The sequence below is a fragment of the Enhydra lutris genome, unplaced genomic scaffold, assembly GCF_002288905.1.
Source record: "Enhydra lutris kenyoni isolate GAN:26980312 unplaced genomic scaffold, ASM228890v2 scaffoldscaffold20, whole genome shotgun sequence".
Lineage (NCBI taxonomy): Eukaryota > Metazoa > Chordata > Mammalia > Carnivora > Mustelidae > Enhydra > Enhydra lutris.
The window spans coordinates 18247425-18264003 of NW_019154104.1; the positions used below are offsets into that span (position 1 = coordinate 18247425).

General features: G+C 42.8%; 1 protein-coding gene across 2 annotated transcripts in view; it reads right to left on the bottom strand.

Moving 5' to 3' along the window:
• Window positions 1-1602: 1602 nt before the first annotated feature.
• Window positions 1603-16579, bottom strand: part of LOC111148532 (tubulin tyrosine ligase like 5) — a 250286-nt gene continuing 235309 nt past the window's right edge. For both annotated transcript variants that reach the window (XM_022505162.1, XM_022505163.1), the window contains one exon: window positions 1603-1677. In XM_022505162.1, coding sequence (XP_022360870.1) covers window positions 1631-1677 — 47 coding nt within the window. In that variant the 3' untranslated portion in view covers window positions 1603-1630. The remainder of the gene's footprint in view (window positions 1678-16579) is intronic.

The window sequence follows — 16579 nt, forward strand, 5'->3', positions numbered from 1 at the left end:
CCATTCACCTGTCAGTGGACTTCTGGGCTCTTTCCATAGTTTGGCTCTTGTGAACATTGCTGCTATAAACATTGGGGTGCACATGCCCCTTTTGAATCACTACATTTTTATCTTTGGGGTAAATCCCTAGTAGTGCGATTCCTGGGTCATACGGTAGCTCTATTTTCAACTTGTTGAAGAACATCCATACCATTTCCCGGAGTGGCTGCACCAGCTGGCATTCTCACCAACAATATAAAAGGGTTCCCCTTTCTCCACATCCTTGCCAATATCTGCTGTTTCCTGACTTGTTAATTTTAGCCATTCTGACTGGTGTGAGGTGGTATTTCACTGTGGTTTTGATTTGTATTTCCCCGAAGCCGAGTGATGTTGAACATTTTTTCGTGTGTCTGTTGGCCATCCAAATGCCTTCTTGTCATACAGGAGAAATGTCTGTTCATGTCTTCTGCCCATTATTGACTGGATTATTTGTTCTTTGGGTGTTGAGTTTGGTAAGTTCTTTATAGATTTTGGATACTAGCCCTTTATCTAATATGTCGTTTGCAAGTTATCTTCTCCCATTCTGTCGGTTGTCTTCTGGTTTTGTCAATTGTTTCCTTTGCTGTGCAAAAGCTTTTTATTTTGACGAAGTCCCAATAGTTCATTTTTACCTTTGTTTGCCTTATCTTTGGAGGCATGTCTAGCAAGAAATCACTGCATCCAAGGTCAAAGAGGTTGCTATCTGTGTTCTCCTCTAGGATTCTGATGGACTCCTGTCTCACACTGAAGTCTTTCATCCATTTTATCTTTGTGTGTAGTGTAAGAAAATGGTTCAGTCTCCTTCTTCTGCATGTGGCCGTCCAATTTTCCCAACACCATGTGTTGAAGAGACTGTCTTTTGTCCATTGGACATTCTTCCCTGCTTTGTTGAAGATTAGTTGACCATAGAGTTGAAGGTCCATTTCTGGGTTCTCTACTCTGTTCCATTGATCTGTGTGTCTGTTTTTGTGCCAGTACCATACTGTTTTGATGATGACAGTTTTGTAATAGAGCTCAAAGTCTGGAATTGTGATGCCTTGGTGGCACTTTTTGAAGGAGATGATTTTTGAATTTTGATGAAGTCCAACACCCATTTAATTTTTGTTGCTTGTGCTTTTTGATGTCATATCTAAGAAACTGTTACCTAACCCAAGGACATGAAGATTTACTTCTATGTTTCTTCTAGGAATTTTATAGTTTTAGCCCTTACATTGGATCTTTTATCAATTTTGAGTTAATTCTGTGTATGGTATGAGGAAGGAATCACACTTCATTCTTTTGTATGTGGATAACCAATTGTTCCAGTACCACCAGTCTCTTCAACCCTAAGTTGAAAAGACCATTGTCTCTTCTTGGCACCTTTGTGGAAAAGCAACTGGTCATACACAGGTGCATTTATTTCTGGACTCTCAGTGCCAGTCCATTGATCTGTCCTATGCCACACTGTCTTGATTACTTTATTTGTATTTATAGCTTTGTACTTATTGTTAGTTTTAAATCCTGTTTAAAATTCTCTGACTCATTATTACCAGGATCCAGCTGTATTCTTTTTGGAGAATCTCAGCAAAGACCTGAAGCACAAGAAGCATTTCTTTAAATGCAACAGGGGTCGTTAATAACCTCTCTCAGTTTCTGAAGTAGCTGTACTGTGAGCAAAACCTTAGGAAGACAACACACATGAAAAGAATTTAGTGTTGAATAAAGTTAAACTTACAACAAGGTTAACCTGCATAATTTGAGAATACATAATCATTCTGCTACAGAAAAATCAAGAGCAAATAATGACTAGTTCATGCAAATGAATGTGCTATACTGTCAATTTATACTGTGTTTAGAGCAATTTATCATTTTAATTAAGAAATGCATTCATAGGGTTCCTTTTTTTTTTCTCTATGCCTTGTTTTCCCCCCATTCTCCTTTCTTGTAATGACCTTTCTTCTAGGAAGATGGGGACTCTCTTGTGTTCCTGAAACCTCCAGGTATCAGGTACTTTCAAGCCCCCACGTACTAAGAGCAAGCCCTAGGTTAAGGAACGGTGTTCCTCTCGGCAGAGTCAAGAAGCTGGTGGAAAAGGGCTGGAGAAAGGTGATGGATTCCATCCAGCAGGGGAGGAGACTATGGAAAGAAAACGTGTTGTGACAGAAACTAATGGATGTTTCTTGACATCCATTCTCCCCTTATGCCTCAATAAGAGATTCTCAGAGAATCTGAGAGAGAGGCAGTGTGCGCAGCCAAAAGACTACCTCTCCAGACTTGTTTGCTGCTAGGAGAAGTGGGCCTGGGGTCCAGGTCCGGCCAGTGATGGATTAGTTGGAACTGTCGGGCTTCCAAGGAAGCTTTTTAAAAAAAAGTGGGCCAATTTAGGGGCGCCTGGGTGGCTCAGTTGGTTAAAGCCTCTGCCTTTGGCTCTGGTCATGATCCCAGTGTCCTGGGATGGAGCCCCATATCGGGCTCTCTGCTCAGCAGGGCGCCTGCTTCCCCCCTCTCTCTCTGCCTGCCTCTTTGCCTACTTGTGATCTCTCTGTGTCAAATAAATAAATAAAATCTTTAAAAAAAAAAAGTGGGCCAATTTAGCCGGAACCTGTCTTTTGCCGTTCCTCCCAACCCCTCTTCTTGCCTGGAACATGGACACAATGCCAGTAGGAACAGGAACCACCCTGTGACCAAAAAAAAAAAGAACGCCAATGCTTTAGGGTTGGTCGAGCAGAAGAGAGGAGCCTGGCTCCTCCATTACGTCTCTGAGGAGCTGTGCTAGCTGTCTCCGAACTTCTTAACATGGAAGAAAAATAAATCCTTCACTTATATAAGCCACTGATGTGCTGAGTTTCTGTTACCTGAAGAGAAAGCTCTTCTGTCCTCTCTCTTTCCCCCCAACCCTCCCATCTTCACCCACCTCCTGCTGCACAGCTTCCTTGCTCCATTCCCATCTAAGCTCCCTCTGCCAGTCAGAACTGCTGCCCCTCCAGAGGTGTGGCAGGGAGTGTGGGCAAGCTTAGCACGTTCCCTAGCCCTCCCATCAGTGGGAGCAGAGGCACAAGCCCACCTTGATCCTTATCCTCTCCCTTCCCCCATCTGGCTCCACCCAAAGAGGGAACGTGAAATGGTTGGAGAAAAGGAAAGCCCACCTCACCGGCAGATGTCTCCACATTACCAGGAATTCCCCTGAGTTACTGGAGATAACTACTGGACACTTCAGAGAGATTCCCAGGCTGGAGAGTTGGGCTACCAGCCACCCAGCTCCATCAGGAAAGGAAGCTGGGAACATGAAATCATCCTGACGGGCCTAGCGTTCTGATATGACTAGGCAGCTCCATAAGTTCTGGAAATAGGGTTGTCTGGCTTTGGATTTCAGCTTCGCCATTGACTGTGTGGCTCAGACAAGGTACCTCACTTCCCTCAGCTTCCATTTGCTCATATGCAAACTAGAGAACAAAGCCTCCTTCTTCCGTAGGGTTGAGAAGATGAACTGTGACAGCGCCACAATGCTTAGCACAGCCGCCGGCACATAACAAGTGCTTGAGAAAATGGCGGACCATTGTCGCTGTTATTATACTGGTAAAGAGAAAGGGCTCTGAAGTCACATGCGGGTTCAAACCCAGCTTCCCCGCCCATCAGTTATGTCGACCGAAGCTGTTTCCTCATCTCTGCCTCTTTGTTTTCTCTCAGTGAGGAACAGAATGGTGGACTCACTCATCCATAAATACCTATCGCGGGCCTGCCTGACACCAGGTTTTCTGCTCCACTGGGGGCGTACCAAGGGAACGCTGCCACAGTCTAGTGAGGAAGACAGACACTACAGGAAAATCGCAAGGGACTGTAACGAATGCTCCAAAGGAGCACTACCCAGGTCTCTGTAACAGGGACATGTCCTGTCAGAAAGGCCACAGAAAGCAAACGCACCTAAGGGTGGGAGAAGAGCACGAGGAGTCAAACAGCATCTGCGGAAGCTCTGTGGACCCAGGGGCGGTGCGGGGAGCTCAGAGATGGCCAGGACGGCTGGTGTGGAGAACTCATGGAGGGAAGGCGATGTGACGTCAGGATGAAAGGTACGCATGCCATGTGAGACCTCTTACCTAGGTTTACCTTCATCTTAAAGGTAACGGTCAGCTTTTCTGAAGGGCTTTAGGTGGTGTGTGTGAGAAACAGTCTGCATTTTGAAAAGCTCAGTGCACAGTGATGTGGAGAATGGAAAGAGAGTAGGGATGGCTTGAGGGTTGATGGGGAGAGCTAGTAGCATAGGTCCAAATGAGAATGTCTGGTGACTTGAGCTTGACTCCTTGCAAGTAGGGAAAACGAATCCATGTTTCAAACTAGACACTTAAGTCATGCTTAGTTTTGGGGTCACTCTGAGCACCCTCTTGAATAAAGGCACAAAGGCAGGGGATTCATAGATCAGCCAAAGCTACAACCATGGGCTTAGGTTGAATTCCCTGAATTAGATGATAAAGCTTGATAAACTCTTTGACTATATCAAGACCCCATTGTTTTTACTAGTTCCTCTTTCCTGAAGGTAATACTCTACTTGGCAGACCTCCTTTCCCTGTTCTCTTATCTCCCTATCCCAACACCAAATGTCCTGAGAGGATGATGCTGAGAGATGAGTTATCCTAATGTCAGGAACACGAGCTGCCTGATGGCCAACAAAATGAGAACACGGTCTTTGCCTCTTTCATCCATTAGATCCTTACAAACTCCATCTCTTTTCTCATTTATGTAATGGATTCTCGGAGGAAGCAGATGAAAATGTGAGTGAGGAATTCCTTAGGACTATTTATACCCAGAACCTGTGGTGTTCACGGTATTCCTGCATTTAGGCCAGACCTGAAGAGAACTATGGATTCCCCCACAACAGCAAAGATCAGGTCTTGAGGTTGAGCACAACATTCACTTAACCCAATGTGTATCTGGCCAGTGTCGGCTAGGAAGGACTCCAACAATGCTTTGCAGGAGTCCTACAACCCAGGACTATTTAGAGTGGAGCCCTGGATTGGTACCTGCCTGAGAAAAATTTAGAATTCGAAGGTAGGCAGTTAAAGCCTATTATAAAAAATGGCCAGTAATTTTATGCCTGGTGAATCTAATAATAATGAATCTGAGCTTGTGCATTAGATGTCTTCTTTTCTTATTTAGTTTCTCTAGTAATTTATCTTTAATGTATTTTACAAAAGTACCAGTCCACGTAAGCCTGGAAAGGAAAATAACTAGCGCTCCAGTATGGACGGTTGGAAAAGCACTACCATAGCCACAGCTGAAAATTCCCTGATTCTTCCCTCACTGAGATGACTGACAGCATGGAAATTTTACTCATTAATACAGAAGACTGGAGATAAGTCGGAAAGGACGAGGAGCCACGGAAACATGAGTTTTAGTTCTCAAGGGCATGTCCTTTTCCCAGGCAGCCCGTATCTAATAACAGATCAACATAAAGTACATACAAAAGTGGCATCCCAGCTACCTTATCACAAATTACAGCTCCCAAGGCTGGCTTTACGGCACCAACTGAGACCATCCTTGTCACTGTGCCACTGCCCAACTTCTCCCGCTGCCTGATCCCATTTCCTTTCCCTTCCCTTCTATAGGAATTGATCCCTTAATAAACCTCTTGCACACTAATCGCCATCTTAGAGTTTACTTTCTAGGGAACCTAACTTTTGACATTGTTTAACAATAACATGACCTCAAAGATCATAATGGGAACTAATGATACCATGTGCTTTGAATTCTGATAGTAAGAACTACCATTCACTGAGTACCTATCATGTGCCAAACACTTTACTAGGCATATTACATACATAATCTATAGTCTTTTTTAATTGTGGTAAAACACACATAACACAAATGAGATTGAGTGAGTGACCAAAAACCTTCCAACATAATAGAAGGCCAAGACCAGGCAGCTTCACTGGTGAAGTCTACCAAACATTTAAGGAATTAATACCAATCTTTCCCAAACTCTTCCGAAATGCAGAAGAGTTCCCTCCTCTTCTACACACTTTCAAAGTCATTTTACAAGGCCAACATTACCCGGACACCAAAACCAGACAAGGCTACCACAAGAAAATTTCGGACCAATATCTCTGATAAATGTAGATGCAAAAATCCTGAACAAAATAGTAGCGAACTGAATCCAGCAATGCAATAAAAGGATCATACCATGATCAGGTGGGATTTATTCCACACATGCAACAATGGAGCAAAATGTGCAAATCAATCAATGTGACACACCATACTAAGAAAATGAAGGATAAACATTAAATTATGTGATTATCTCAACCGATGCATAAAAAGCATTTGACTAAATTCACCATACATTTGTGATAAAAACTCAACAAAGTGGGTAAAGAGGGAACATATCTTAACACAATAAAGGCCATATATGAAAAGCCCATAGCTGACGTCCTACTCAATTGTAAAGAGCTGACTGCTTGTCCTCTAAGATCAAGAACAAGACAAGGATGTGCACCCTCCCCGCTTGTATTCAACAAGGTATTAGAAGTCCTACCGAGACCCATACACAAGAAATAAAAGGCATCCAAATCGGAAAAGAAGTAAAACTGTCTCTATTAGTAGATGACATGATATTATACAGAAAGAACCTCAAGGACTCCACCAGAAAACTGTTAAAACTAATAAACGAACTCCGTAAAGTTTCAGGATACAAAAATCAATATACAAAAATCTGTTACATTTCTATACAGTAACAACAAACCATCACAAAGAGAAATTAAGAAAATAATTGCATTTACAATTATATCAAAGAGAATAAAATATCTAAAATAAATTTAACCAAGGAGGTGAAAGAGTTATACACTGAACACTATAAGGCATTGATGAAAGAAACTGAAGAAGACATAAATAAATGGAAAATATTCCATGCTCATGGACTGGAAGAATACTGTTAAGATGTCAATACTACACAAGGCAATCTACAGATTCAGTATAATCTTTATCAAAATTCCAATGGCATTTTTCACAGAAATAAAACAAACAATCCTAAAATTTGTATGGAACCACAAAAGACCCCAAAGAGCCAATGCTATCTTGACAAAGAACCAAGCTGGAGGCACTATGCTTCCTGATTTCAAACTATATTACAAAGCTTATAGTAATCAAAACAGTATGACATATTGTATCGGCATAAAAACAGACATACTGACCAACAGAACAGAAGAAAGAATTCAAATAAACCCATGCATATGTGGTCAAGTAGTTTAGGACTCATGGAACCAAGAATATACAAAGGAGCCAAGAATATACAATGGAGAAAGGACAGTCTCCAATAAACGGTGTTGGAAAAACTGGACAGCTACATATAAAAGAATGAAATTGGATCCCTATCTCAACCAGACACAAAAATTAACTCAAAAATGGATTAAACACTTTAAAGTAAGACCTAAAACCAAAAAACTCCTAGAAGAAAACATAGGTGGTAAGTTCCTTAACATGGGTCTTGGTGATTGATTTTTTTGGATTTGACATCAAAGAAAAGGCAACAAAAGCAAAAATAAACACATGTTGACTGCATCAAACCCAAAAGCTTTTGTACAGTAAAGAGAACAATAAAATGAAAAGGCAACCTGCCAAATGGGAGAAAATATTTGGAAATCATATATCTGATACAGGGTTAATATCCAAAATATATAAGGTATTCATATAACTCAGTAATAAAAACAATCTAATTAAAAATTGCAGAAGAGGGGCACCCGAGTGGCTCAGTCAAGCATCTGACTCTTGATCTCAGCTTAGCTCTTGATCTCAGGGTCATGAGTTCAAGCCCCACACTGGGCTCCACACTGGACATGGAGCCTACTTAAAACAAAAATGGCAGAAGAACCCAACAGACATTTTTCCAAAGAGGACATACAAATGGCCAACAGGTAGAGGTAAAGGTACTCAACATTCCTAACCATCAGGGAAATACAAATCAAAACCACATGGAGATATCACCTCGTACCTGTTAGAATGGCTAGTATAAAAAAGACAAGAAATAACAAGTGTTGCTCTGTTGGCGGAGACGTAGACTGGTATGGTCACTATGTAAAACGCTACGGAGGTTCCTCAAAATATTAAAAATATAACTTTCATATGATCCAGCATTCCACTTCTGGGTATTTATGCAAAGAAAACAAAACCACTAATTCACTGCATGTTGACCCTCTGTTTGCTGCATTGTTTACAAGAGCCAAAATGTAGAAACAATCTAAGTGTCCATTAATGGAATGAACGAATAAAGAAAATGTGGTATATATATTCAATAGAGTATTATCCAGCCATAAAAAAGAATGAACTCTTCTCATTTGTTGTCAACATGGACAGACCTTGAGGGCATTATGCTAAGGTAAAATAATTCAGACAGAAAAAGGCATATATCATATGATCTCACTTACATGTGGGATCTAAGAAAACAAACAAACAAACATACCCAAACAAGCTCATAGATACAGAGAACAGGTTTGCAGTCGCCAGACAGGGGGATAGGGGAAAAATGACCAGCTTAACCACTTTTAAGGGAAGAGTTCACGGCATGAGGTACATTCACGCTATGCAATCATCAGCACCATCTATCTGCAGAACTTTTTTCATCTTAAAAAACTGAAATTCTGGGGGCACCTGGGTGGCTCAGTTGGTTAAGTGTCTGACTTGATCTCCGCTCAGGTCTTGATCTCAGAGTCCTGAATTCAAGCCCCACATGGAGCTTACTTAAAGACAAAACAACAACAACAACCAAAACTGAAACTGTATCCATTGAAAAATAACCCCCCATTCTCCCATATGGCCAGACCCTGGTAACAACCCTTTTGCTTTCTGCCTCTGAATCTGACTGCTCTAACTATCTCAAATAAGTAGAATTATATACTATTTGTCTTCTTGTGATTGGCTCATTTCAGTTACCATAAATCCTCTCTGTTTGTCCATGATGTAATGTGTATCAGAATTTTCTTTCTTTTTAAAGGCTGAATACTATTGCATTGTATGTACATACCACATCTTGTCTATCCCTTTGTCCCTTGATGGACATGTGGGTTGCTTCCACCTTTAGGCTGCTGTGAATAAAGCAGCTATGAAAATGAGTATACAAACATCTATTCAAGACCCTGCTCTCAGTTTTTGTGGTTATACATCCAGAAGAGGAATTTCTGAATTATACGGTAATTCTACTTTTTAAAAGTTTTTAGAAAACGCCATATGATGGCGCTGAACTTGAAGCAAGACCAGGTAGGGAAGGTAGGAGGTAAGGGTTGAGAAGACTTTTGTTTTTGAGAGCATGGTATGCTAAAATAAATTAGAACACACGACTCCAGAAGCATCAGGGTACATCTTACACTACGCATAACACGAGGCAGATTTCTACGACTCGAGTACGGTGTCCAATGTCAGGTAGCAGACAACTTAGGAGAAGCCTAAAAAATTCATGAAGAAATAAAAAAAGAATTAAAAAAAAATCTGAGTGTCCAAAACCAAAACCTGATCTGTGTTATAAGGTCAAAGAGCTCCCTCCGATCAGCTGGTATAGAGGGACAAAAGCTGAAGGAGGACGTTTTCCAAATAAACTAAACCTCATTTTGACTTTGTTCCCTTAAAGTGAGATCCTTGGATGTGGTTAAAGTAGAACACCTTTTTTTTTTCTTTTTTTTAAGATTCTATTTATTTACTTGACAGAGATCACAGGTAGGCAGAGAGGCAGGCAGAGAGAGAGGGGAGGAAGCAGGCTCCCTGCTTAGCAGAGAGCCCGATGCGGGGCGCGATGCCAGGACCCTGGGACCATGACCCTAGCCGAAGGCAGAGGCCTTAACCCACTGAGCCAGCCAGGCGCCCCTAAAGTAGAACATCTTTATACTGACTTCTGCTTTGTAACAAGTAAGTGTATTATTTTTTAAAAGATTTTTAAAAGATTTATTTATTTATTAGAGAGAGAGAGAGTGCACAAGTAGGCAGAGTAGCAGGCAGAGGCAGAGAGAGAAGCAGGCTCCCCGCTGAGAAAGGAGCCCGATGCAGGACTCGATCCCAGGACCCCGGCCGGGATCACGACCTGAGCCAAAGGCAGCCGCTTAACCGACTGAGCCACCCAGGCGTCCCAACAAGTAAGTTTATAGTAAGTTTCTGAATGAGTATAAGAAGTTGTAATCTGAAGGACAGTGACCAGTCATTCTCTGATTTCAAGGAAGTAGTTTTATAACTTTGATAGGCTTGAAATACTGTACTAGGTAATTTATAAGGAAGATTATTTTGAGTTTTAAGATTGTTTAATAATAAAATACATTATTTATGAAATCTTTAAGGTTAAAGCATTTTAATTTGAGGTTAAGCATTTTACTTGAAGCCAGGAGAACAGGGGGAGTAGATTATTTTTCAGAAAAATTTTATGTGTTTTATGTATTCTTTTCTTTAGGGCTGATATTACAAGGTAATGAAGCATTTTGGGTGTTCTTATGGATTCCACAAACACACAGAATGTAATCCTGCCGTCATAGAATTTATGGTCTTATTGGAGACAATTTACCCAAGGAGAAAGTAGGATAAAAGAATGACAAAAATACAAACTTTGTGACGTAAATTGTAAATGCTCTAGGGATTTAAAAAATGGCAAGATAAAATCTAATTATATGAATATAGCTTACTAGACAAGACCAAAACCTAACTAGACCTTTAGAGGATAAGAAGGATTTGTATATGTGGACAGGGATTCCAGGTGTTAGGAGAAATATGAAAATTCACTCATTTATCCATTTAATCAGCCTTTTACGTCCCTGCTCTGGCCTGGACACTGTGCTAGGCCCTAGGGTTTCAGAATTAAGTGAGAGCTCCTCCTTGCCTTCAAGAGGATTACGGCCCTGGTGGTGGGAGAACGGTCAAGGAATCCAGAAAGATACTAGAGTGTTGTAAATGCCCCAGCAGATAGCTGTAAGCAGAGTCAAAGCACCTAAATCATACTGGGGGTGGGAATGGGCTAGGGTTGGAAAAGAGGAAGGACAAATAGGAATCAGCCCGACTGGGGGGAAGCAGGTATGAGGTGCCTAGGGACAGAATAAAGGGACAGAGAGCGAACATGCCATGACAGGTCAGAACGGTGCTTGGCTCCAGTTTCCACGAGATGTTTCCTCTGCCACCTGCTTTCCAGAGCACATGGGCGCCATCTTCAACGAGCCATGGAGAAGACTAGGCCTTTGTACCTTTGCCTAAGAGCACAACTAGCTCTCACCGAGCCATCACCCGAGAGAAGGTATAGGATATGTAGGATTATCTAAGACACATGCAGTCCATCCACCCCTCCACAGAACCACTATCTCATTGGATTATATTGGACCACAAAGTGACTTGGACTGTAATAGTTCACAAAATTGTCTTCACTGACTTGAACTGCCATGTTTTGCCTCCGTGTAGCTCACACCGAGGAGCAGTCCCTTGAAACACACCGCTGTGCTGTGAGGGCACATTACTCTGTTCAGTGTCCTCGCTTTAAAGCATGTGAAATACTTCTTTTAGAATAAGATCTAGGAAGGGGCACCTGGGTGGCTCCGTGGGTTAAACGTCTGTCTTCAGCTCAGCTCATGATCTCCGGGTCCTGGGAGGGAGTCCCACATCTGGATTCCTGCTCAGTGGGGAGTCTGCTTCTCTCTCTCTCTCTCTCTCCCCCACCACTTGTCTCCTCCCCTTGTTTATTCTCTCTCTCTCTCTCTCTCAAACTCTCTCAAATAAATAAATAAAATCTTAAAAAAAAAAGCAGCTAGGAAAAAGTTTAATAATTTTCCTCTGGAGTATGGCTTCCTTTTTGAAAATGAGAACTACAGACCTCGATGTATCAGGTTTCTCTTTTTGTCTGGCCTGTGAGAGAAGACTCAGAACCAAATCTAACCTTGATTATCATAATTTTATTTGGTCTTATATTTGAAAAATGCGAACCATCTTGACCTTTGGCCTTGGTTTTCCCTTTATATTTTGTTATTTTCCTGCAGGTGCTTTTATGTTTTAAGACTTGATGCTAGGGATGAAAAGTCTGTTGCACGTGCCACCTGAAGAAACGGCCAGAAACGCTGAAGCTGGCAGCTTCGTGTCATGTCGTTACGCTTTCCTGGTCACAGGCTGGCCCTGGTCTGCAGGCAGCAGCCTCCCCCTTTAGCTCTGTACACCAGCGGCACTTTGTTGGGTGAATGAAAGCCCAGTTTTCGAATTCTGTCCTTTGACAGCTGCACACCGAGAGAGAAACAACCACACTGAGAGAGGCGGGGTCCTGAGGAAGGCAGAGGTGCTACCAAGGAGAAGGGTGGAGGCCAGCTGTCCTGGGCACAGGGACAGACTCACAGACGCTGTTGAGCCACTGATTAGCCATTGCTAATTGTCCCAAATAAGTGGTAGGTTTTTATGAGGTCTGGCCCCCAAGACTATTCCCTATGCTGATGTACACGAACTTTCCTTAACAGAGGTAAACTGAGGTGGTCTCTCTTTTATTAATCAAAAGGCTACAGAGACAACTCGACTTCTCTGCATAAAAGAGGAGGGTAAGAACACGTACACAGAACCGCAATTTATCCTGGAGAACAGCAGCAGGGATGGCTGAATACAAGGCCTGCGAGGAGTCCTATTTCTTTCTTTTTTTTTTTTTTTTAAGATTTTATTTATTTACTTTACAGAGATCACAAGTAGTCAGAGAGGCAGGCAGAGAGATGGGGAAGCAGGCTCCCTGCTGAGCAGAGAGCCCGATGCGGGACTCGATCCCAGGACCCTGAGATCATGACCTGAGCCGAAGGCAGAGGCTTAACCACTGAGCCACCCAGATGCCCCGGAGTCCTATTTCTAAAAAAGAGCTGCATTTTCAAGATGCCGTGTTCCAAAACCCAAGTAACGGCAAGCAATTTATTACCTAATATTATTTTGCAGTTCAGCCATAAGAAATTATAAAAAAAAACAACAACAACAACCAAAAAACCAAAACACTTGTTAAATTCTAAAACATTTCATTTGGGTTCATCCCACGAACAAACATGTCTTAATTTCCCTGGGAAGCAGAGGAGAGGCGGATGGGAGGAGGAGAAACACCTCTGTCACCTTTTGGTCCAATTGAATGTAAAAAGGAGGGATTTCTTTCTTTCTTTTTTTTTTAACCTGATAACCATAAACAAAGAAATAACATTAAAATACTAACTTCTAACCAGTTGACCTTTCCATTCACTTCACTGTCTTAGAACCAGGTTGGTTTCCCAGGTTACATCCTCCTTTTGTACTGGGGATACATGCTGTGTTTTACCCATACGGCTAAGGGGACATGCTGCACATTTAAGCTGTTCCTCTCTGGTGGCAGGTAACTACCTTTTTTTTTTTTTTTTTTTTTTTAAGATTTTTTATTTATTTATGACAGAAAGAGATAGCAAGAGAGGGAACACAAGTACAGGGGAGCTGGGGAGGGAGAAGCAGGCTCCCCGCTGAGTAGGGAGCCCTATATGGGACTCGATCCCAGGCCTCTGGGATCATGACCTGAGCCAAAGGCAGACGCTTAATGACTGAGCCTCCCAGGTGCCCCTGGCAGGTAACTACTTAACCTGGCCTTAGGTTTCAATAGAAGAAGGCTCCTGATACCTACAGGAGTCCTGAATGGAAATGCTGGCATGTTCGAAAGAGGAGTACACAAAGAAGTATAAGAGACTATTGTTTTATGTTCCCTAGCGATGCTCTTCGTTCTGAGGACAAGAGAGGCCCAGTCTTTTCCTTTATAATTATAATTTGAAAGAATAAATGTCAATGGCAATCAAGGCTAATGGAGAAATAGACTTCAAGCCACCATTCTCCACGCCCTACAGTTACCCACCCACACACTCTGGGGCCCAGTAAATTCTACAGATCAGGCAAGCAGAGATGTAAATATTTCCATGTACAAAACTTGCTTTTTCCAAAGACAGGCATGGCCTAGCATGCCATTTTCTTTCTTTAGAACTTTGAGGAGCAATTATGACCCGAGGTTATAAGGATGGTAAAGCAAAGGTATGTGCCTATAACAAGCATTTCTTTGAAACCGGCAGCAAGATGTGTGGGTTCCACACATCCAGAGTATAGACTGATAACTTGTAGTGATAAGTATAAAAGCTCACAAAGTAAGGCAATGTTATGCTGGTTACCTGCCCAGTTCAGGAATACAAGAATAAACAGGATCCATTTCCACCCAAAGTGAATGGGTATCACACAGGACAATACGAACGCGCTACGAGCTGGGGTGGTAGGCACAAGTCTAACCACCCAGGGTGCCAAGCAACTTTTTTTTTTTTTTTCCAGTGGGTGTGTGTGCTTCTGTAACATGAACGTAATTTGAGAAAGGGGCCACTGCACTTTGCACGTCTCTTTATAACAAAGTAGTAATTGTTAACAATGGAAGAATCATCACTCCTCTCTTGGGAGTTTGCCAGCTCAGCAAGAGACAATATCAATTTTCTGATGTTATCTCTCTCCGTGGTCCACTTCTTAATCCATTTCAGAAATAGAGTTCCCTGGTTTTCTTTAAGGCAAATGAACCCCCTTTTGGGTGGGATCTTAGAGGTATCCCCCTACTTCCTCTGAACTGAAAGTCAAGTTGTCTCCTGCCCCACTTCCAACCAGGTTGTTCTGCTAGGCTTGAGTTTTGTTTCTGAACGTAGAAAGTTACTAAATGAAAAGAAAGAGGCCTCGGGACAGGAAAGCATGAAATTTCAGTGGCTGACAGCCAGGTGATTTGGCCACGTAAAGGGATTCACATCCTTCTTGTGTGGCTGCGGCCAGACTGCGGCTAGCACCACACATACTGTTAAAACATCACTTGTAGAATACAGCCTAGAATGAAGTGAGTGCTGTGACCAGTTGCTTAGAACTTGGTCATATAAACCTAATTGATTCAGATTTTTCCCTGTGTTCCCTGCTAGACATATTAAAGATATTCTCTCCATTGCCGCGTGTTCTAAGAATGTACAAGTTGAGTATGGTATGGTCCAGTCAGTGTGGCTATGGAGGCGATGAGAACAAGGCCTGGCAGGAAGTTGATTATACTCAGGGTCCCAGAGAGAGGGTCCCTACGTGCCTCACAGGGGAAAACACCAGTGTGGTCCAGAGATGGAAGACAGGAGCGAGGAGAAAGTCTAGGCCAGAGCCTTATTTGGGATTTCCTTGGAAAAGGCAAGGCAGGGCAGAGTAAACAGCTTAAGACTGGCTTGTTTTAGTAATTCTGGTGGCCTCTGGGCTATAGCGGTGGTCTCCAGCTGCCTGGAAGCTGGCCCTGGAGTGATCTGGGGCAAGGGAAATGTGGGTTTTCCATGTGAGAGTTAGATAAGGAGGTGGTTGGGTATATAAACTTGGGATTAGCTGGTTTCTGTCTGCAAGGCATACCCGTGGGCAAGCTGATAGGATCTTTCAGAATCAGCTAGCAGTGGGATAGGCAGTCTCCCCCTGGCTCCGTAAGGCCCCAAATGCTAAAGCATCAAGAATACAGAAAACACAGTTAACTGGCTCTGTGACGAAGAGATGCCGAACAGACGATACAGAACCTAAGAAGACACAAAATCGTGCATGTATTTAAATATGGCCCTTGCCTGAGACAACAAAGTGGGCATCTTTGAGAGTCTCAGTCCCCGGTATCCTTCGGTGTGACACCCTCATTCTTCGATAAGGACAACTGACGTTTTCTCAGTCTTAGATAACAAGCTATGCAAACACACTTCAATCTTCTCATCTCCTTCCTCCCTCCCTAAACCCATACAGGAAGGGGTTCTAGGACTGTTAGAGCTGGTGATGACATTCCTTTGTGTCTGCGGTTGAAGGGACGTCTGCCAAGCAGTGATCTGCCTACACCCCATTCACAACAAGGAGAAAGCAAGCATCCAGGTGGACTCTGGGTTCTCCCCGCTTCACGTCGTAAACTACCTGTTTCTCTTATTTGGCCTGGCAGGTGGCAATGGGCTGCCTCTGGGACCTCCCAGCAGTTCTGCTGCACCATGGGAGGCCAGTCCTTCAGTGTCGCTCTGACCCACTCTGTTATCTGAGTCCATACACACTCGGCACGAGGTCTCACCACCGCAGCTCAACACAAAGTACAGCATCACCCACCCTAGCTTGTGCGCAGCTCAGTTCCGCAGGGCTGCTTGCGACAGACTGACGTGTCGAGAGATGGGCTCTTTCCCAAGGCTTCTCTGCGGATGATCTTATTTTGCCATGCAATGTTCTGGGTGGATTGTAAGAGATACTAATGAAATAGGTTCAAGGAAAGTGATATTACAACTGTGGCAGGTCCAAGTCTCACAGTCCTGGAAACTGATGGACATTAGTACTTTTTGGCAGGTCAGTGGTTTAGTTTGGAGCTTGGTGTCACGTTCATTCTTTTGGCTGCCAGTCTCCTCAAGGAAATATGGACCTTCTCGCTTTAGTTTTCTATATTTTGTTGGTTGTTCATCCCTGGATAGGCTGCTTCGTATCAGAATTAAAGGATCATTGGCAAAGTATTACCAAGACAACTCTGGTTGTTTTCAGTTTCATTGGTACATTTTGGTAGATGACCAAGCCATGGATTTGGTGTTCCTTTCTCTCTTCTCATTCCTTTTTGGAAAGAGTT